The sequence below is a fragment of the Liolophura sinensis genome, unplaced genomic scaffold, assembly GCF_032854445.1.
Source record: "Liolophura sinensis isolate JHLJ2023 unplaced genomic scaffold, CUHK_Ljap_v2 scaffold_114, whole genome shotgun sequence".
Classification (NCBI taxonomy): Eukaryota; Metazoa; Mollusca; class Polyplacophora; order Chitonida; family Chitonidae; genus Liolophura; species Liolophura sinensis.
In genome coordinates, this window is record NW_027018053.1 from 1 (window position 1) to 23,630 (window position 23,630).

Consider the following 23,630-nt stretch of genomic DNA (forward strand, 5'->3'; position numbering starts at 1 on the left):
GAGCTGACTCCCACAATGCTTACTGCGAAAGCTTTTTTCCGCTTTTGAATTTTTTTTTTTTTTTTGAGTTTTTTTTTTTTTTTTGCCTACTGGATCACTCGTTTCTATACATAAATTTTATCTTCCGTCTTCATATAGAACGATTACCCTAGATATGCTATAATACATGCTCTACATTTCACGATTAGGATCTCGTTCCATTTGTTGCATATTTTTTCACCGGCGGGATCCACGCTGGCTGCATGAGACGGTTATTTAAAGCTAGACAACGTTTCATGCCCAACTGAGGTCGCATGTTCGAATCCAGCCCTCACCACTTCGATCGAATGGAGCTTTAAGTCAGATGATTTATCACGTACACTTGTATAGCTGATAGAGGGCGGTAGTTTACTCCTAACACCCATAAACCTGATCGCCTTCATCTAAGCAAAAAAAGTCGTTAAACACCAATCAAATAAAGAAATAAATATTTGTCCCAAACTGTATTTGAGCAATAACTGAACCTTATATGTAGCCTTTAGTGTCATAGCACGAGTTAGGCCCAGGGTTATGCTCATTATTTACTGTGGCAGTAAACAAAAAAACAAAAATAGGCCTTTTAAAATATGAGTAGTTACCTATATATTTATTTATTTCATTTGTGTTTTTTCTATTGTGTTTGCCGTGCTCAATAATATTTCACCTACTCGACGACGGCCAGCAAACTGGTGGGGGGAAACCGTCAGTGATCGTGGAAAATTACCTATCCTATATCCAAAGCTACCTTTGTTATTTATTTATTTATTTATTTTTCTTTTTTTGTCCACAGCACTTTTTTGGGCGGTCAGTATACCTTAGAAGATGTCACCTGTCATATTTATTTACCTATTAATTATTTATTTGTTGACTGTATGTCTATATTTATTTACCTTACGGACACCGGTTTCTACAAGTATTTGGCCTGTCTCCTTATTTTGAGAAAAAGCTAGGTATGCCGACCTTAAAGTGAGTCTGCGTTGAACCCTGAGTCTGTTGTTCACTAGGCGAATACTCCATGTCACCAGACCATCACTACCTGGTGCTGACGAGGTCTGGTTGTGAGAGCCTTACTAGGGTTGGAACTCTCCTGTGTTTGGAGATAATAAGTAGCGCTAACACGTGCGTGTCAAACGAAAACGAAACGTATGCTGGCTCAGTCTTTTCATGTATGTGACCTTAAAGAGATTAGTTCATGATGGGAGAGGAGCCGAGAAATCTCATGATAAATCTGTCAACAGAAGGAGAAGGCTACTTGCCTCGCAGGAAGAAAATTACAGGAAACAGGGTACGTTGAAAAGTTTTATCCAAGTTGGCAGAACAACAACAACATGGTGTAAAATATTGCATGGAGTGTGTTTTTTTTAATTGGTACACTCCCAATATCTTTCTGACTATTTTTGTAGTTATGATTTATTTCTGACTTCTTGCAATATTGCTACATGTTTATGTAACAAATTGAGGATATCAATTCTTTCTGTTGGCATCCAGTAAAAATCTTCTGATTTCGCATGGATTAGCATCGTTTATTTTGGTCCATTTAGATGGACTCAGTGTGCTAATTGAAAATTCTGACGTTCATCGTAACACTGCTTTCATCATAGCTTCATGAGTGAAGCTAACACCTTGGCTAGCAATGTTCTAACATACAGACCAGGTCATCCTTATCCACTCCTCCCTGTGTTGGAAGCAGAAAAACCTGCTTCCTGTCACAAAGCTTCAGAAGTGCAATAAAACAAGAACTGAGCTGGTATATTTATATGTCGACGACAGGATTAAACCTATTTGAGCATTTTGTAAGTTCCGAATAATATATACAGTAAATCCATGTGATTTCATTGCTGGGTTCCCCATCCCCAGGGAAGAAAGCCTCGTTTCTATTTGTCATAACCATGCAGTCTCCTGTAATGTCATGTGACGTGCTTGGAGGTGTAATTTTGCCCATTGAAGTCATCGGAGAATGAAGATGATTGCATATGACCAAGTTTGTAAAGTTGTACTGCTAACAGCTCTAATTGAGTTGTTTCGTCTGGTATCGACAAGTTCAATCATATTTGCTGTATTCTTCAAAATAGTAGTACTTGCCATGATATAGCTGAGATATTGTTAATGTGGTGTTAATCCATAATCATTCATTCATTCTTCAAAATAGTCTAAGTTATCAACAATAGCTCTACCTGAATATCTATGAGCTACTGCATAAGCCACCTATCCCGACAGCTGATGATGTCTCACGGGAATTGCCAAGACACATGACTGCAAGGAAGGGCTACTTTATAGTCTTGTCTGATTTCTTCTAGGTTTGAGTGTGGCTCTGTACTGCGTGGTGTGCCAATACAACATCAGATCAGCTGTGACATACACGTGCAGCTAAGTCCATCACTGCATCACAAACAACAGGGCCTAGATTTTAAACTCCCAACTCCTTCCTACACATTGCAACCCAACTCACTTTCTGTGTTCATTTCCATGTTATTTGCGATGGAGTCTTGACTACTATCCTTTTAATTTACTATCCTCACGGATGAAGCTAATAAACTCACTGTCTTGTAGTCACATTGACTGCTAGAGCTTTGACAACCATTTTGAAGTGTCATGTGACCTACTTCTGGGTTTGAAATGTAACTGTGTTTTGGCATTGAAATCCTCCAAAAAAACTATTATAATTTCTTTGTCCTCAACCCAGAAAGGCAAAGAAAAGTATTTTTAGTGCAGGTAAGTTGGGTGTCATAATCTCGGAACTTATTGAGATCTGTTCCCTCGAGCTGGAGTTTAGAAATCTGTAGAGATTTTTTTTGAGAGGTGGTATGATGAATGTTAGAATTTTAAAATAGCAAACGGAGTCCATCTAGATGGACTGGGTTTATTCTATATCTGTTTTACTGACCATACTGCAAACCGGTATCTCCAGCTTTTGTGTTTATTTAACGAATATCCCACTTTTGTTTGTAGCTTATGTGACAGCCATAGTAATTAAGTAATGTAATTTTGTAAGAAAAAGAGAAGTAAAATGTAACTACTCACTATACATGTAGGTATATGGAGGAAATGTTAAAATTAATGAAAGGAGAAACTGTTTGTAGTTCATATCTGCCACATTTTGTCAAAAGCAGGGCAGCCGGACGTTGACGCCATTTTGTTTACGTCAGATGTTCCATTCCAAGCTCGTCATGGTGTCATGTTTAACACAGGAGGACGTTACAATAGAAGCTGATACATTGTAACATTATAGATGTTGTGTTACAGTCCATTTTTGGCGAACTAATGACTCCAGCTCCTGCTTCACGAGATTAAAAAATATGCCGCCTTCCCATTGTAGTTAAATTGAGACCCACCATGCTGCTGTAGCCACTATTCTGAGTCAAACATGTCAAAGACAAACTTCTGTTTTAATTGGCCAGCATGTCCTGAGTCAAACTAATGGTTAAACTCCCTTTGTGTTTTTGATAGTTGTTGACAGCCATCCTATAGCTTTGACTCGCCTTTCATAGAAAACTTCTTTTGTGTATGTCACATACATGTGCTTCTTTTTCGGATAGGGTCAAAGGATAAAAGCTAGGAAAGCAGCCAAGATCAATGACAAGCTCCAGAAACAAACAGAGGACAGATCCTTCAGCGAACACAGATCAGTAACGGAACCGAAACCAACATCAGAACATGCAGAGTTCAAAGGTCAATCGTCACGTGACCTCCTAGATGTAGTCCAAAAACCAAGAGGCCCAGTTATTTCTTCATTGTTCAACAGAAACCCGGAAATTCCTCGAGTTCCACAGTATGTATTGCTAGTGAAGTGATATTCTTTTGTAGACATTTAGTCATACATTTATTAACTTATACGGGTCAACGCTGCTTTGAAGGCTTTCATTCTCGGACATGTAGGAGGGCTTGCATCCTGCATAAACCTTGTATAGCAATATGATGTCACAAGCTGCTTGTGTCTTTGTTTAGGAATAATTTTTTTAATCATTTTTTTTAAGTATCAAACTATAGTCTGTGATATAAGTACATGTGTTCTGTAAAATGTATAAAATGTGTAAAATGTATGTGTTAAATGTCACAACAGAGGAGCCTGGCCAAATGGTACATTGAGAATTTGATATTTATCAGCAGTATTACAAATTATACCATCCGTATTATTTTTTCTCATCCAGATCCACTGTCAATCCTGTGAAGGAAGAAGTCTTCTCATCAGACTCTTTTCATAGCGTTGATCTGCATCCTTATATGGTAAGTCTCACTTCTGAAATTGCATTTTCATGGTAGAAATAGAAGTCTCTGAGGGGGTTAGCATGCCAGGGCAGCACAATGATCCAGGAGCCAATCTTACCAGTGCTGTGAGTTCAAGTCCAGCTTATGCTGGCCTCCTCTCTGGCCCTATGTGGGAAGGTCTGTAGCAACCTGTGGATTGTCATGGGTTCCCCCGGGGCTCTGCCCGGTTTCCTCACACCATGATGCTGGCTGCCGTTGAAATAAATGAAATATTCTTGAGCACGGTGTAAAACTCCAATCAAATATTAAATAAAATGAATCATAATAGAAATACCTGGATGTTAACCAGTTCAATATTTGGGTGTTCAGTTTCTCAGAATTACTGGTTTAATTCCACTTCTCAAATAATAGGGCTTTCAGTTTCTCAGAAATAATACTTTAATTCTATTTCTCAAATAATAGGGCTTTCAGTTTCTGAGAACTACTACTTTAATTCCACTTCTTAAATAATAGGGCGTTCAGTTTCTCTCAGAATTACTGCTTTAATTCCACTTCTCAAATAATAGAGCCTTCAGTTTCTCAGAATTACTACTTTAATTCCACTTCTCAAATAATAGGGCTTTCAGTTTCTCAGAATGACTACTTTAATTCCACTTCTCAAATAATAGGGCCTTCAGTTTCTGAGAATTACTGCTTTAATTCCACTTCTTAAATAACAGGGCGTTCAGTTTCTCTCAGAATTACAGCTTTAATTCCACTTCTCAAATAATAGGGCCTTCAGTTTCTCAGAATTACTACTTTAATTCCACTTCTCAAATAATAGGGCTTTCAGTTTCTCAGAATTACTACTTTAATTCCACTTCTCAAATAATAGGGCTTTCAGTTTCTCAGAATTACTACTTTAATTCCACTTCTCAAATAATAGGGCCTTCAGTTTCTGAGAATTACTGCTTTAATTCCACTTCTCAAATAATAGGGCCTTCAGTTTCTCAGAATTACTACTTTAATTCCACTTCTCAAATAATAGGGCCTTCAGTTTCTCAGAATTACTACTTTAATTCCACTTCTCAAATAATAGGGCTTTCAGTTTCTGAGAATTACTACTTTAATTCCACTTCTTAAATAATAGGGCGTTCAGTTTCTCTCAGAATTACTGCTTTAATTCCACTTCTCAAATAATAGGGCCTTCAGTTTCTGAGAATTACTACTTTAATTCCACTTCTCAAATAATAGGGCTTTCAGTTTCTCAGAATTACTACCTTAATTCCACTTCTCAAATAATAGGGCCTTCAGTTTCTCAGAATTACTACTTTAATTCCACTTCTTAAATAATAGGGCCTTCAGTTTCTCTCAGAATTACTACTTTAATTCCACTTCTCAAATAATAGGGCCTTCAGTTTCTCAGAATTACTACTTTAATTCCACTTCTCAAATAATAGGGCTTTCAGTTTCTCAGAATTACTACTTTAATTCCACTTCTTAAATAATAGGGCTTTCAGTTTCAAAGAATTACTACTTTAATTCCACTTCTCAAATAATAGGGCCTTCAGTTTCTCAGAATTACTGCTTTAATTCCACTTCTCAAATAATAGGGCCTTCAGTTTCTCAGAATTACTAATTTAATTCCACTTCTCAAATAATAGGGCTTTCAGTTTCTCAGAATTACTACTTTAATTCCACTTCTCAAATAATAGGGCTTTCAGTTTCTCAGAATTACTACTTTAATTCCACTTCTCAAATAATAGGGCCTTCAGTTTCTCAGAATTACTACTTTAATTCCACTTCTCAAATAATAGGGCTTTCAGTTTCTCAGAATTACTACCTTAATTCCACTTCTCAAATAATAGGGCCTTCAGTTTCTCAGAATTACTACTTTAATTCCACTTCTTAAATAATAGGGCGTTCAGTTTCTCTCAGAATTACTGCTTTAATTCCACTTCTCAAATAATAGGGCCTTCAGTTTCTCAGAATTACTACTTTAATTCCACTTCTCAAATAATAGGGCTCTCAGTTTCTCAGAATTACTACTTTAATTCCACTTCTCAAATAATAGGGCCTTCAGTTTCTCAGAATTACTGCTTTAATTCCACTTCTCAAATAATAGGGCCTTCAGTTTCTGAGAATTACTACTTTAATTCCACTTCTCAAATAATAGGGCTTTCAGTTTCTCAGAATTACTACTTTAATTCCACTTCTCAAATAATAGGGCTTTCAGTTTCTCAGAATTACTACTTTAATTCCACTTCTCAAATAATAGGGCTTTCAGTTTCTCAGAATTACTGCTTTAATTCCACTTCTCAAATAATAGGGCCTTCAGTTTCTGAGAATTACTACTTTAATTCCACTTCTCAAATAATAGGGCGTTCAGTTTCTCAGAATTACTACTTTAATTCCACTTCTCAAATAATAGGGCTTTCAGTTTCTCAGAATTACTACTTTAATTCCACTTCTTAAATAATAGGGCGTTCAGTTTCTCTCAGAATTACTGCTTTAATTCCACTTCTCAAATAATAGGGCCTTCAGTTTCTGAGAATTACTACTTTAATTCCACTTCTCAAATAATAGGGCTTTCAGTTTCTCAGAATTACTACCTTAATTCCACTTCTCAAATAATAGGGCCTTCAGTTTCTCAGAATTACTACTTTAATTCCACTTCTTAAATAATAGGGCCTTCAGTTTCTCTCAGAATTACTACTTTAATTCCACTTCTCAAATAATAGGGCCTTCAGTTTCTCAGAATTACTACTTTAATTCCACTTCTCAAATAATAGGGCTTTCAGTTTCTCAGAATTACTACTTTAATTCCACTTCTTAAATAATAGGGCTTTCAGTTTCAAAGAATTACTACTTTAATTCCACTTCTCAAATAATAGGGCCTTCAGTTTCTCAGAATTACTGCTTTAATTCCACTTCTCAAATAATAGGGCCTTCAGTTTCTCAGAATTACTAATTTAATTCCACTTCTCAAATAATAGGGCTTTCAGTTTCTCAGAATTACTACTTTAATTCCACTTCTCAAATAATAGGGCTTTCAGTTTCTCAGAATTACTACTTTAATTCCACTTCTCAAATAATAGGGCCTTCAGTTTCTCAGAATTACTACTTTAATTCCACTTCTCAAATAATAGGGCTTTCAGTTTCTCAGAATTACTACCTTAATTCCACTTCTCAAATAATAGGGCCTTCAGTTTCTCAGAATTACTACTTTAATTCCACTTCTTAAATAATAGGGCGTTCAGTTTCTCTCAGAATTACTGCTTTAATTCCACTTCTCAAATAATAGGGCCTTCAGTTTCTCAGAATTACTACTTTAATTCCACTTCTCAAATAATAGGGCTCTCAGTTTCTCAGAATTACTACTTTAATTCCACTTCTCAAATAATAGGGCCTTCAGTTTCTCAGAATTACTGCTTTAATTCCACTTCTCAAATAATAGGGCCTTCAGTTTCTGAGAATTACTACTTTAATTCCACTTCTCAAATAATAGGGCTTTCAGTTTCTCAGAATTACTACTTTAATTCCACTTCTCAAATAATAGGGCTTTCAGTTTCTCAGAATTACTACTTTAATTCCACTTCTCAAATAATAGGGCTTTCAGTTTCTCAGAATTACTGCTTTAATTCCACTTCTCAAATAATAGGGCCTTCAGTTTCTGAGAATTACTGCTTTAATTCCACTTCTCAAATAATAGGGCCTTCAGTTTCTGAGAATTACTACTTTAATTCCACTTCTCAAATAATAGGGCGTTCAGTTTCTCAGAATTACTACTTTAATTCCACTTCTCAAATAATAGGGCTTTCAGTTTCTCAGAATTACTACTTTAATTCCACTTCTTAAATAATAGGGCGTTCAGTTTCTCTCAGAATTACTGCTTTAATTCCACTTCTCAAATAATAGGGCCTTCAGTTTCTCAGAATTACTACTTTAATTCCACTTCTCAAATAATAGGGCTTTCAGTTTCTCAGAATTACTACCTTAATTCCACTTCTCAAATAATAGGGCCTTCAGTTTCTCAGAATTACTACTTTAATTCCACTTCTTAAATAATAGGGCGTTCAGTTTCTCTCAGAATTACTGCTTTAATTCCACTTCTCAAATAATAGGGCCTTCAGTTTCTCAGAATTACTACTTTAATTCCACTTCTCAAATAATAGGGCTCTCAGTTTCTCAGAATTACTACTTTAATTCCACTTCTCAAATAATAGGGCCTTCAGTTTCTCAGAATTACTGCTTTAATTCCACTTCTCAAATAATAGGGCCTTCAGTTTCTGAGAATTACTACTTTAATTCCACTTCTCAAATAATAGGGCTTTCAGTTTCTCAGAATTACTACTTTAATTCCACTTCTCAAATAATAGGGCTTTCAGTTTCTCAGAATTACTACTTTAATTCCACTTCTCAAATAATAGGGCTTTCAGTTTCTCAGAATTACTGCTTTAATTCCACTTCTCAAATAATAGGGCCTTCAGTTTCTGAGAATTACTGCTTTAATTCCACTTCTCAAATAATAGGGCCTTCAGTTTCTGAGAATTACTACTTTAATTCCACTTCTCAAATAATAGGGCGTTCAGTTTCTCAGAATTACTACTTTAATTCCACTTCTCAAATAATAGGGCTTTCAGTTTCTCAGAATTACTACTTTAATTCCACTTCTTAAATAATAGGGCGTTCAGTTTCTCTCAGAATTACTGCTTTAATTCCACTTCTCAAATAATAGGGCCTTCAGTTTCTCAGAATTACTACTTTAATTCCACTTCTCAAATAATAGGGCTTTCAGTTTCTCAGAATTACTACCTTAATTCCACTTCTCAAATAATAGGGCCTTCAGTTTCTCAGAATTACTACTTTAATTCCACTTCTTAAATAATAGGGCGTTCAGTTTCTCTCAGAATTACTGCTTTAATTCCACTTCTCAAATAATAGGGCCTTCAGTTTCTCAGAATTACTACTTTAATTCCACTTCTCAAATAATAGGGCTTTCAGTTTCTCAGAATTACTACTTTAATTCCACTTCTCAAATAATAGGGCCTTCAGTTTCTCAGAATTACTGCTTTAATTCCACTTCTCAAATAATAGGGCCTTCAGTTTCTGAGAATTACTACTTTAATTCCACTTCTCAAATAATTGGGCTTTCAATTTCTCAGAATTACTACTTTAATTCCACTTCTCAAATAATAGGGCTTTCAGTTTCTCAGAATTACTACTTTAATTCTACTTCTCAAATAATAGGGCTTTCAGTTTCTCAGAATTACTGCTTTAATTCCACTTCTCAAATAATAGGGCCTTCAGTTTCTCAGAATTACTGCTTTAATTCCACTTCTCAAATAATATAGCCTTCAGTTTCTGAGAATTACTACTTTAATTCCACTTCTCAAATAATAGGGCCTTCAGTTTCTCAGAATTACTACTTTAATTCCACTTCTCAAATAATAGGGCTTTCAGTTTCTCAGAATTACTACTTTAATTCCACTTCTTAAATAATAGGGCGTTCAGTTTCTCTCAGAATTACTACTTTAATTCCACTTCTCAAATAATAGGGACTTCAGTTTCTCAGAATTACTACTTTAATTCCACTTCTCAAATAATAGGGCTTTCAGTTTCTCAGAATTACTACTTTAATTCCACTTCTCAAATAATAGGGCTTTCAGTTTCTCAGAATTACTGCTTTAATTCCACTTCTCAAATAATAGGGACTTCAGTTTCTCAGAATTACTACTTTAATTCCACTTCTCAAATAATAGGGCGTTCAGTTTCTCTCAGAATTACTGCTTTAATTCCACTTCTCAAATAATAGGGCCTTCAGTTTCTCAGAATTACTACTTTAATTCCACTTCTCAAATAATAGGGCTTTCAGTTTCTCAGAATTACTACTTTAATTCCACTTCTCAAATAATAGGGCCTTCAGTTTCTCAGAATTACTGCTTTAATTCCACTTCTCAAATAATAGGGCTTTCAGTTTCTCTCAGAATTACTACTTTAATTCCACTTCTCAAATAATAGGGCCTTCAGTTTCTCAGAATTACTACTTTAATTCCACTTCTCAAATAATAGGGCTTTCAGTTTCTCAGAATTACTACTTTAATTCCACTTCTCAAATAATAGGGCTTTCAGTTTCTGAGAATTACTACTTTAATTCCACTTCTCAAATAATAGGGCCTTCAGTTTCTCAGAATTACTACTTTAATTCCACTTCTCAAATAATAGGGCTTTCAGTTTCTCAGAATTACTACCTTAATTCCACTTCTCAAATAATAGGGCCTTCAGTTTCTCAGAATTACTACTTTAATTCCACTTCTTAAATAATAGGGCGTTCAGTTTCTCTCAGAATTACTGCTTTAATTCCACTTCTCAAATAATAGGGCCTTCAGTTTCTCAGAATTACTACTTTAATTCCACTTCTCAAATAATAGGGCTTTCAGTTTCTCAGAATTACTACTTTAATTCCACTTCTCAAATAATAGGGCCTTCAGTTTCTCAGAATTACTGCTTTAATTCCACTTCTCAAATAATAGGGCCTTCAGTTTCTCAGAATTACTACTTTAATTCCACTTCTCAAATAATAGGGCTTTCAGTTTCTCAGAATTACTACTTTAATTCCACTTCTTAAATAATAGGGCGTTCAGTTTCTCCCAGAATTACTACTTTAATTCCACTTCTCAAATAATAGGGACTTCAGTTTCTCAGAATTACTACTTTAATTCCACTTCTCAAATAATAGGGCTTTCAGTTTCTCAGAATTACTACTTTAATTCCACTTCTTAAATAATAGGGCTTTCAGTTTCAAAGAATTACTACTTTAATTCCACTTCTTAAATAATAGGGCGTTCAGTTTCTCTCAGAATTACTGCTTTAATTCCACTTCTCAAATAATAGGGCCTTCAGTTTCTCAGAATTACTACTTTAATTCCACTTCTCAAATAATAGGGCTTTCAGTTTCTCAGAATTACTACTTTAATTCCACTTCTCAAATAATAGGGCCTTCAGTTTCTCAGAATTACTGCTTTAATTCCACTTCTCAAATAATAGGGCCTTCAGTTTCTCAGAATTACTACTTTAATTCCACTTCTCAAATAATAGGGCTTTCAGTTTCTCAGAATTACTACTTTAATTCTACTTCTCAAATAATAGGGCTTTCAGTTTCTCAGAATTACTGCTTTAATTCCACTTCTCAAATAATAGGGCGTTCAGTTTCTCTCAGAATTACTGCTTTAATTCCACTTCTCAAATAATAGGGCCTTCAGTTTCTCAGAATTACTGCTTTAATTCCACTTCTCAAATAATAGGGCTTTCAGTTTCTCAGAATTACTACTTTAATTCCACTTCTCAAATAATAGGGCCTTCAGTTTCTCAGAATTACTGCTTTAATTCCACTTCTCAAATAATAGGGCTTTCAGTTTCTCTCAGAATTACTACTTTAATTCCACTTCTCAAATAATAGGGCCTTCAGTTTCTCAGAATTACTACTTTAATTCCACTTCTCAAATAATAGGGCTTTCAGTTTCTCAGAATTACTACTTTAATTCCACTTCTCAAATAATAGGGCTTTCAGTTTCTCAGAATTACTACTTTAATTCCACTTCTCAAATAATAGGGCCTTCAGTTTCTCAGAATTACTACTTTAATTCCACTTCTCAAATAATAGGGCTTTCAGTTTCTCAGAATTACTACCTTAATTCCACTTCTCAAATAATAGGGCCTTCAGTTTCTCAGAATTACTACTTTAATTCCACTTCTTAAATAATAGGGCGTTCAGTTTCTCTTAGAATTACTGCTTTAATTCCACTTCTCAAATAATAGGGCCTTCAGTTTCTCAGAATTACTACTTTAATTCCACTTCTCAAATAATAGGGCTTTCAGTTTCTCAGAATTACTACTTTAATTCCACTTCTCAAATAATAGGGCCTTCAGTTTCTCAGAATTACTGCTTTAATTCCACTTCTTAAATAATAGGGCCTTCAGTTTCTCAGAATTACTACTTTAATTCCACTTCTCAAATAATAGGGCTTTCAGTTTCTCAGAATTACTACTTTAATTCCACTTCTCAAATAATAGGGCCTTCAGTTTCTCAGAATTACTACTTTAATTCCACTTCTCAAATAATAGGGCTTTCAGTTTCTCAGAATTACTACTTTAATTCCACTTCTTAAATAATAGGGCGTTCAGTTTCTCTCAGAATTACTACTTTAATTCCACTTCTCAAATAATAGGGACTTCAGTTTCTCAGAATTACTACTTTAATTCCACTTCTCAAATAATAGGGCTTTCAGTTTCTCAGAATTACTACTTTAATTCCACTTCTTAAATAATAGGGCTTTCAGTTTCAAAGAATTACTACTTTAATTCCACTTCTCAAATAATAGGGCCTTCAGTTTCTCAGAATTACTACTTTAATTCCACTTCTCAAATAATAGGGCTTTCAGTTTCTCAGAATTACTACTTTAATTCCACTTCTCAAATAATAGGGCCTTCAGTTTCTCAGAATTACTACTTTAATTCCACTTCTTAAATAATAGGGCATTCAGTTTCTCTCAATTACTACTTTAATTCCACTTCTCAAATAATAGGGCCTTCAGTTTCTCAGAATTACTACTTTAATTCCACTTCTTAAATAATAGGGCGTTCAGTTTCTCTCAGAATTACTGCTTTAATTCCACTTCTCAAATAATAGGGCCTTCAGTTTCTCAGAATTACTACTTTAATTCCACTTCTCAAATAATAGGGCTTTCAGTTTCAAAGAATTACTACTTTAATTCCACTTCTCAAATAATAGGGCCTTCAGTTTCTCAGAATTACTACTTTAATTCCACTTCTCAAATAATAGGGCTTTCAGTTTCTCAGAATTACTACTTTAATTCCACTTCTCAAATAATAGGGCGTTCAGTTTCTCTCAGAATTACTGCTTTAATTCCACTTCTCAAATAATAGGGCCTTCAGTTTCTCAGAATTACTACTTTAATTCCACTTCTCAAATAATAGGGCTTTCAGTTTCTCAGAATTACTACTTTAATTCCACTTCTCAAATAATAGGGCCTTCAGTTTCTCAGAATTACTACTTTAATTCCACTTCTCAAATAATAGGGCTTTCAGTTTCTCAGAATTACTGCTTTAATTCCACTTCTCAAATAATAGGGCTTTCAGTTTCTCAGAATTACTACTTTAATTCCACTTCTCAAATAATAGGGCCTTCAGTTTCTCAGAATTACTACTTTAATTCCACTTCTCAAATAATAGGGCCTTCAGTTTCTCAGAATTACTACTTTAATTCCACTTCTCAAATAATAGGGCCTTCAGTTTCTCAGAATTACTACTTTAATTCCACTTCTCAAATAATAGGGCTTTCAGTTTCTCAGAATTACTACTTTAATTCCACTTCTTAAATAATAGGGCGTTCAGTTTCTCTCAGAATTACTACTTTAATTCCACTTCTTAAATAATAGGGCCTTCAGTTTCTCTCAGAATTACTACTTTAATTCCACTTCTCAAATAATAGGGCCTTCAGTTTCTCAGAATTACTACTTTAATTCCACTTCTCAAATAATAGGGCTTTCAATTTCTCAGAATTACTACTTTAATTCCACTTCTTAAATAATAGGGCTTTCAGTTTCTCAGAATTACTACTTTAATTCCACTTCTCAAATAATAGGGACTTCAGTTTCTCAGAATTACTGCTTTAATTCCACTTCTCAAATAAAAGAGCATTCAGTTTCTCAGAATTACTGCTTTAATTCCACTTCTCAAATAATAGGGCGTTCAGTTTCTCTCAGAATGACTGCTTTAATTCCACTTCTCAAATAATAGGGAAGCCTGTTAAATTTCGAGCCGGTGTGTGATTATCACACCCCTTCGCATAAACGAGGAATGTGATAACATTTTGTGCTCATTTGATGTGACATCAGCTCCTTGAAACTGGGCTGGATGCGTTTCGTTTGAGTGTTTGAATGTGTTTCGTCACTGGTTTGCATGCAATAACTGCTCGATAATATTGTCCAGTTTTCATAAAATTTGTGTACAGGTTCAGTTGATAGGCCCTCAGGTAATGACTCAAAAGCCCAGCAGGATCAACACATAAGTTTCTTTGATTCTGATTGGTCACTGGTCTACATGCAGTAACTTTATATTGTCCGATCTTGATGAAATTGGGGTGCAGGTTTGTTTGGTAGACCCTGAGGTGTAGTTTGAAAACCAGCTTCTTCCATACATATTTGCATATTTGACATGGAATATGAAATTTCAGAGAGGGGGCCTCTGGGGCAGATGTGGTTAGCGCGACAGGGCGGCGCATTGACCCAGGAGCCTCTCACCAGTGGGGTCTCTGTAAGTCCAGACTTCCTTTCCGGCTCTGTATGGGAAGGTTTGTCAGCAGTGTGTGGATGATTGTGGGTTTACCATGGGCAATGCCCTGTTTCCTCACACTATAATGCTGGTCGCCATACATTATTGAGTGTGTTGTAAAGCATCAATCAAATAACCAGTCAGTGAAATGAAATCTTAGAAATTATCTTATTAAAGGAAGGACCATTCTCATAGCCATTGTAGATCAGGTTTTGTTGTAATTTGCTCATTTCTTGAAAATTAATTAGATGAGAGTCACAGTGACATACATGCTGTATTATTGTCAAAATCCAGTTTGGGGACATTGGTGCTGTCAGTTTGTCAATATGTCTCATCTTGTTTTTTTTGTTTTTTTTAGAATTTTTCCTGTGACATAGAAAGCATTAAGAATTCAGTACTTAATTCATCAGAATTTCTCTTTAGTAGTTAATTTCTGCGAAAAAATAACTCAATTCATTTCTGGACAATGTTCTCTATTGCCTTTCAGTTGAGACATGCGTTACTTTGTAATTTGTGTATATTTTAGGGCATCAATCTCCTTTTAAGCTAAGAGATAGGAGTACTTTCTGAGTCAAGTCAAATTAAAGACGTCTGTGACATTGGATTTTAGCAACAGTGTGGCTACAAATCATTTTGTTATAACGTGAAATAAAGAACAGATATAAAAAAAATTCAAGTTGAACATGTCAAAACACAGGTGTGAAAATCAAACTCTACAAGATCAGTAGCACAGTTACATGTTCTTGTAAAATTCCTGCTGAAGTGCAAAAAATCATTGTCTTTGAGAATGTTGATCTGTTTGCATGAAACACAGGTGTCTAACTTAGAAGATAGGATGGGACTGAAGAAGATGACAAGTGTACAGTGTAGGTCTATACCTGTATTACTGAAGGGACGGGATGCTTTGATCAAGTCACAAACTGGATCAGGTATTTATTTGTTTAATTTTGTTTTGTTTGTTTGTTTTGTTTCTTCCACTTATCATTAAGAGATCCCAGACAGTTTTGCAGGAGAGGAAAGTACCAAGAGTAAACCTTAAACATTTGGCAAGTTACAGGTGGACTTTCTTGTTTTAAACATTGGTACTGGAAGCAAGCAGTGTCCATTAAACTGCAAAGTAGTCATAAAAAAAAATTCATCCGGCTGATTAAATTGAAACACAAGTCTGATGACGTAACGATCAAAAGACAGGCACCTTAACCATGGGGGGTCTTGACTTACTCTCAGCTCTAGTAATCAAAATAACCATAATCGAAGTTTGTTTCTTACCTTCAGTTCTTCAATGGCCGCATGACCAAGAGTGTTAGCATGCCAGTGTCGCACAATGACCCAGGAGCCTCTCACCAATGCAGTTGCTGTAAGTTCAGCACATGCTGGTTTCTTCTGCCATACGTGGGAAGGTCTGGCAGCAACCTGCGGATGGTTGTGGGTTTCCCCCTGGCTCTGCACGGTTACCTCTCACCATATGCTGGCCTCCATCGTATAAGTGAAATATTCTTGAGTATGGTATAAAACGCCAATCAAATAAATAAATAAATAAATAAACGATGGCAGGATACTTTAATGACTTTTTGTGTCATAATTTTGGTAAAATTTGAACAGAAAATTACTACATAGTGATCAATAATCTGTTTGTCTTATTCACTTACAGGTAAAACTCTAGCCTATGCCATTCCAGTGGTACAGAGTTTACAGGCTCTCACACCTGAAGTCCAGCGTAATCATGGACCCTACGCTGTGGTCCTTGTCCCAACAAGGGAGGTAAGTCCGTCCTTTCAGAGCTGTTATCGGTTGAGAAGTATACCGACTAGTTCAAATACATGCATGGTTGAAACATACTTTTCTCCCCTAGAAACAGGTAATCAGAAAAAGAAGCTAAAAGTGGATTGTTGTGAGAAGTTGTGGAAAATGGAAATATAGTTTTAAATAAATTTGTGAAGTTCTTGCCTTTCTGAAAGTAAATTGAACTTATTTTTTTGTAATTTGTTTCCAACAAGATGATGTTCTTCTGCTGATTGTAGGCTTTTCACATTCCCCTTTTACACATCCAACGATAGGGCAAGCACATGTCCAATGATAGGGCATACACATTTCCAATTATAGGGCATGCACATGTCCAAGGATAGGGCATGCACATGTCCAATAATAGGACATGCACATGTCCAAGGATAGGGCATGCACATGTCCAAGGATAGGGCAAGCACATGTCCAATGATAGGGCATGCACATTTCCAATTATAGGGCATGCACATGTCCAAGGATAGGGCATGCACATGTCCAAGGATAGGGCAAGCACATGTCCAATGATAGGGCATGCACATTTCCAATTATAGGGCATGCACATGTCCAAGGATAGGGCATGCACATGTCCAAGGATAGGGCCTGCACATGTCCATTGATAGGGCATGCACATGTCCAAGGATAGGGCATGCACATGTCCAAGGATAGGGCATGCACATGTCCATTGATAGGGCATGCACATGTCAAAGGACAGGGCATGCACATGTCCAAGGATAGGGCATGCACATGTCCAAGGATAGGACATGCACATGTCCAAGGATAGGGCATGCACACGTCCAAGGATAGGGCATGCACACGTCCAAGGATAGGGCATGCACATGTCCAAGGATAGGGCATGCACATGTCCATTGATAGGGCATGCACATGTCCAAGGATAGGGCATGCACATGTCCAAGGATAGGGCATGCACATGACCAAGGATAGGGCATGCACAGGTCCAATTATAGGGCATGCACATGTCCAATGATAGGGCATGCACACGTCCAATGATAGGGCATGCACACGTCCAACGATAGGGCATGCACACGTCCAAGGATAGGGCATGCACACGTCCAAGGATAGGGCATGCACAAGTCCAATAATAGGGCATGCACATGTCCATTGATAGGGCATGGACACGTCCAACGATAAGGCATGCACATGTAAAACGATAGGTCATGCACATGTCCATTGATAGGGCATGCTCATGTCCAACATCCAACGATAGGGCATGCACAGGTCCAACGATGGGGCATGCACATGTCCAACGATAGTGCATGCACATGTCCAACAATAAGGCATGCACACGTCCAACGATAGGGCATGCACAGGTCCAACGATAAGGTATGCACAGGTCCAAGGATAGGGCATGCACATGTCCAACAATAAGGCATGCACATGTCCAACAATAGGGCATGCACACGTCGAACGATAAGGCATGCACATGTAAAACGATAGGGCATGCACATGTCCATTGATAGGGCATGCTCATGTCCAACATCCAACGATAGGGCATGCACACGTCGAACAATAGGACATGCACACATCTAACAATAGGGCATGCACACATCCAATGATAGGGCAAGCTTATGTCCAATGATAGGGCAAGCACATGTCCTGTTATAATATTTACAGTGTATTTATTTATTCGGTTGGCGTTTTACACCATACTTAAGAATATTTTACTTATACGACAGTGGCCAGCATTATGGTGGAAGTTAACTGAGCAGAGTCCTACTACAGGATGTCCACCTGCCATTCACAGAATATGACATTTACAGCTGTATGTGTGTTGTATTTCTCATTTAGGTGAGACTGCTTCAGCGGCCTAATGGTTAGAGCGTCAAGATCAAATTTGGGAGATCTCGAGATCAAACCTGGGTCAGGTCATACCAAAGACTTTCAAAATGGTACTTGCTGCCTCACTTGGTGCTCAGCACTGAGTGGTTAGAGCAAGGAAACAGGACTGGGTGTACCCGGGATCAGTATAATGTGGCTGGGTGAGGTGTCGGGTCTGGTGTCTTCAGCATGATGCTCTTTGGCAGCATTGACGTGCCTTGCCTCAAGAATACATAAAACATGTACACACACCTAATGACTCCTTGTCGTCATATGACCGACAAGTGAAAGTATGTCATTAAACCCCAATCATTCATTCATTCATTCATTCTCATAGAGGTCAACACCAAGCTGTTCATACTGCAACAGTATTCTGATTTTTAGTTTAAAACACTGGGTTTTTGAAAGAAAATGTTTTTTTTTCTTTCAGTTGGCAATACAGAGTGAGGAAACTTTTCACAAGTTGGTACAGGTAAAGCATCTGAGTCTGTCATCAGTACAAGTTTTGTATGTAAATTTCAACAAAATCTTAAAATTTAAAAAGCAGTATTTTCTACAAGTACATGTAACTCTATTTGCAGTGGATATAAAACGCATTTGCGTTGATCATTTATCTCTTTTCAATTCCTATTCCTCGGCTTTGATGCTTTAGAAATGAGTGTTAGGAAGAGAATTATTGATAATAATAATGTTTGTTTATTTATTTATTTATTTATTTATTTGTTTGGTGTTTTACGCTGCACTCAAGAATATTTCACTTATTCGACACCCAGCATTGTGGTGGGGGAAAACCCATGACCATCCAGCATGTTGCTGGTAGACCTTCCCACATACGGCCGGAGAGGAAGCAAGCATGAGCTGGACTTGAACTCACAGTGACCGCATTGAGGAGAGGCTCATGGGTCATTTTTTTTGTTTAAGATGTGGTTTTGTCTTTCAGCCTTTCATCAGGATTGTACCAGGCTGTATTATAGGAGGAGAGAAAAGAAAAGCAGAAAAAGCTAGGTAAGTCTTGTTCTTTTGTTTCACGTAGCTGCTGTTTTTTAACTTTGTTTGTGAAGCTGTGAAGCATCAAACAAATGAGGAACTGAAATAATGTGGCCAGTCAGTGTTTAATTGCTTTTATCTTCTCATAACCCCGACAAACTGGTATGTTGTCTGCCACTCTCACACAGGGTATGTCTTCTCTTTACTCACCTGATGATGTTCCCCATGAGCATGTAAAGTTGGATCATTTTTTTATAGAATGTTCGGATATTGGCATATGCTATCAATTAAATGAAGTCTTATGGTGGGAAATGTTGTAGACACAAACACCAAAGTGATTTTATTTTCATTTTATTTCATTTTCAGGTTGAGAAAAGGTCTAAACATTTTAATAGCTACACCAGGTCGCCTGCTGGATCATATAGAACACACCAACTGTCTCAACTTGTCACGTGTCCGCTGGCTTATACTGGATGAGGCTGATAGGTAAGGTGTTGTCGTGAACAGTCACAATACATATGGAGCACACCAACTGTCTCAACTTGTCACGTGTCCGCTGGCTTATACTGGATGAGGCTGATAAGTAAGGTGTTGTGATGAACAGTCACAATACATATGAAGCACACCAACTGTCTCAACTTGTCACATGTCCGCTGGCTTGTACTGGATGAGGCTGATAGGTAAGGTGTTGTCGTGAACAGTCACAATACATATAGAACACACCAACTGTCTCAACTTGTCACGTGTCCGCTGGCTTATACTGGATGAGGCTGATAAGTAAGGTGTTGTGATGAACAGTCACAATACATATGGAGCACACCAACTGTCTCAACTTGTCACATGTCCGCTGGCTTATACTGGATGAGGCTGATAGGTAAGGTGTTGTCGTGAACAGTCACAATACATATGGAGCACACCAACTGTCTCAACTTGTCACGTGTCCGCTGGCTTATACTGGATGAGGCTGATAAGTAAGGTGTTGTGATGAACAGTCACAATACATATGGAGCACACCAACTGTCTCAACTTGTCACATGTCCGCTGGCTTATACTGGATGAGGCTGATAGGTAAGGTGTTGTCGTGAACAGTCACAATACATATGGAGCACACCAACTGTCTCAACTTGTCACGTGTCCGCTGGCTTATACTGGATGAGGCTGATAAGTAAGGTGTTGTGATGAACAGTCACAATACATATGGAGCACACCAACTGTCTCAACTTGTCACATGTCCGCTGGCTTGTACTGGATGAGGCTGATAGGTAAGGTGTTGTCGTGAACAGTCACAATACATATAGAACACACCAACTGTCTCAACTTGTCACGTGTCCGCTGGCTTATACTGGATGAGGCTTGTAGGTAAAGTTTTGTCATGAACAGTCACAATACATATGGAGCACACCAACTGTCTCAATTTGTCACATGTCCGCTGGCTTATACTGGATGAGGCTGATAGGTAAAGTTTTGTCATGAACAGTCACAGTACATATAGAACGCACCAACTGTCTCAACTTGTCACATGTCCACTGGCTTATACTGCATGAGGCTGATAGGTAAGGTATTGTCATGAACAGTCACAATACATATAGAACACACCAACTATGTGAAGTTGTCACGTGTCCACTGACTTGTAGTGCATGAGGCTGATATGTAAGGTGTTGTCATGAACAGTCGCAATACATATAGAACACACCTACTGTCTCAACTTGTCACGTGTCCACTGACTTGTAGTGCATGAGGCTGATATGTAAGGTGTTGTCATACCATGACATCATCTGCCTCGGTTTGTCATGTGTCTCACATTTTGTTGGCTGTTGTTCAGGTTTCTGGATGTGTGTTTTGAGAAGGACATTGCACAAGTTATTAAACTTGGTTTTGTTTTCTGTTGTTCAGGTTTCTGCACATGTGTTTTGAGAAGGACATTGCAAAAGCTTTTGTTTTCTGTTGTCCAGGTTGCTGGACATGGGTTATGAGAAGGCTGTTGCACGGGTTATCACAGCCATCAACCAGCACTCACAACAACCCCGACAAACTGTTATGTTGTCTGCCACTCTCACACAGGGTATGTCTTCTCATTTCTCACCCGATGATGTTCCCCATATGATCATAAATCATGAAAAAAATTGGCCTGTGCCAGATATTTTCCTAATGTTACAAGAAAGCTGTTCTATACAAATCATTAATCACCCGATGATGTTCCCCATATGGTCATAAATCATGAAAAAAATTGGCCTGTGCCAGATATTTTCCTAATGTTACAAGAAAGCTGTTCTATACAAATCATTGATCACCCGATGATGTTCCCCATATGGTCATAAATCATGAAAAAAATTGGTATGTGCCAGATATTTTCCTAATGTTACAAGAAAGCTGTTCTATACAAATCATTAATCACCCGATGATGTTCCCCATGTGATCATAAATCATGAAAAAAATTGGCCTGTGCCAGATATTTTCCTAATGTTACAAGAAAGCTGTTCTATACAAAATACAAGAATAGCTTATATCACATCACGAGTGTCCAATAACATCCATGAAATGGAGACCAATGTTCAAACAATAAAATGTTAACAGTTTCATCTGTAAACGTTCTGCATGTATTAAGCTTAGGTTTTACTAACATGTAGAGTGTAAATTAGCATAAATTAAAAAAAATAAGATGTTCCAGGTCATGCTGGCTTCCGCTCCGGCTGTACCTGGGAAGATCTTCCAGCAGTCGGAGGATGGTTGCGAGTTTCCCCCCAGCCTGTAACCAATTTCCACCCACCATAATGCTGGTCGCTGTCCCAGAAGTGAAATATTCTTGAGTGTGGCATGAAATACCAATGAAATAAATAAATAAATAAATAAAATAAAGTGTTAAGGTAAACATTAGGGTTGATATCTCGAAGTGTACTCCGTGTATTGATATAGTTCAGTCTGTACATTTAAAGCAGGTTGATTGTTGTCCATAATGTGCTCTGTTTGAGTATTGATACCCGTAAATTACAACATTTACAACTTCAGTGTCAGTATCTAATGTATTGAGCTGAACTTTGGTAACCTTGCGTCTCCAACAGGCAGGCCCTTTGTTAGCTGTGTTTTATGAAATCTTAAGTGTTTTCTGTCTCATTCACTGTACTAATGTACATCAGGTAAACACTGCAATGGTGAAGAATAAAACATCCACTGGCACATGGCTGCATACACCATGACTACTTTGTCCACTGTCGTAATATTCGACAGAAAACAAATAAATACATGAGTACATGCAAATTAATGCATATTTGTTAACTGTTATGTGCTGACAATGATGGATATCTTGATGTGCCCAGCTCATGTTTGCTTCCTCTCTGGCCGTAAGTGTGAAGGTCTCCCAACAGCCTAAGGTGGGTTTTCCCCGGGATCTGCTCGGTTTCCTCCCACCATATGGCTGGTCGCTTTTGTATAAGTGAAATATTCTTGTATATGGCGTAAAACACCAATCAAATAGATAAAAAAAATCTTTATGTGCCATGTGAAGGCTCAGTGTTTGACAAGCACTAAATAAATTCCTTGGTTTGCTAAAAGTACTTGTTCTACGATAGTTACTTTTTTTTCTTTTTTTTTTTTGGTAAACATGATTTAATAACTGTCAATTATTATAAAAATTATTTAACTTTCTGTTTTTTTGCCAGGTGTAGAGAGATTGGCTGGTATCACCCTACATTCTCCAGAGATGATATCTGTCACAGAAAATGAGACGGAGACAGCTCAACGATCAGATAGCAAACCTGAGAGGACAGCAAAGAACAGAGAAAATTTGACAGCTGACGTGAAAGAAAGATTTAGTATACCTGACAAACTGAAGCAGCTGTATGTCATAGTACCATGCAAACTGAGACTTGTGACTTTGGCTGCTTTCATCATGTGGAAGTGTAAGGTGAGAAAAAGTGTAGTGCCATGTAAACTGAGACTTGTGACTCTGGCTGCCTTCATCATGTGGAAGTGTAAGGTGAGAAAAAGTGTAGTGTCATGTAAACTGAGACTTTCGACTCCGGCTTCCTTCATCATGTGGAAGTGTGAGGTGAGAAAAAGGTATAGTACCATGCAAACTGAGACTTGTGACTCTGGCTGCTTTCATCATGTGGAAGTGTAAGGTGAGAAAAAGGTATAGTACCATGCAAACTGAGACTTGTGACTCTGGCTGCCTTCATCATGTGGAAGTGTAAGGTGAGAAAAAGTGTAGTGTCATGTAAACTGAGACTTGTGACTCTGGCTGCCTTCATCATGTGGAAGTGTAAGGTGAGAAAAAGTGTAGTGCCATGCAAACTGAGACTTGTGACTCTGGCTGCCTTCATCATGTGGAAGTGTAAGGTGAGAAAAAGTGTAGTGCCATGCAAACTGAGACTTGTGACTCTGGCTGCCTTCATCATGTGGAAGTGTAAGGTGAGAAAAAGTGTAGTGTCATGTAAACTGAGACTTGTGACTCCGGCTTCCTTCATCATGTG

At 37.3% G+C, this 23,630-nt stretch overlaps 1 protein-coding gene across 1 annotated transcript in view; it reads left to right on the forward strand.

Moving 5' to 3' along the window:
* Window positions 1-1,155: 1,155 nt before the first annotated feature.
* LOC135481477 (probable ATP-dependent RNA helicase DDX31) overlaps window positions 1,156-23,630 on the forward strand; it is a 30,203-nt gene continuing 7,728 nt past the window's right edge. Inside the window, exons 1-10 of the mRNA XM_064761290.1 lie at window positions 1,156-1,303; window positions 3,555-3,787; window positions 4,167-4,242; window positions 15,371-15,485; window positions 16,208-16,317; window positions 18,605-18,646; window positions 19,115-19,179; window positions 19,528-19,647; window positions 21,114-21,223; window positions 22,818-23,062. Coding sequence (XP_064617360.1) covers window positions 1,211-1,303; window positions 3,555-3,787; window positions 4,167-4,242; window positions 15,371-15,485; window positions 16,208-16,317; window positions 18,605-18,646; window positions 19,115-19,179; window positions 19,528-19,647; window positions 21,114-21,223; window positions 22,818-23,062 — 1,209 coding nt within the window. The 5' untranslated portion in view covers window positions 1,156-1,210. The remainder of the gene's footprint in view (window positions 1,304-3,554; window positions 3,788-4,166; window positions 4,243-15,370; window positions 15,486-16,207; window positions 16,318-18,604; window positions 18,647-19,114; window positions 19,180-19,527; window positions 19,648-21,113; window positions 21,224-22,817; window positions 23,063-23,630) is intronic.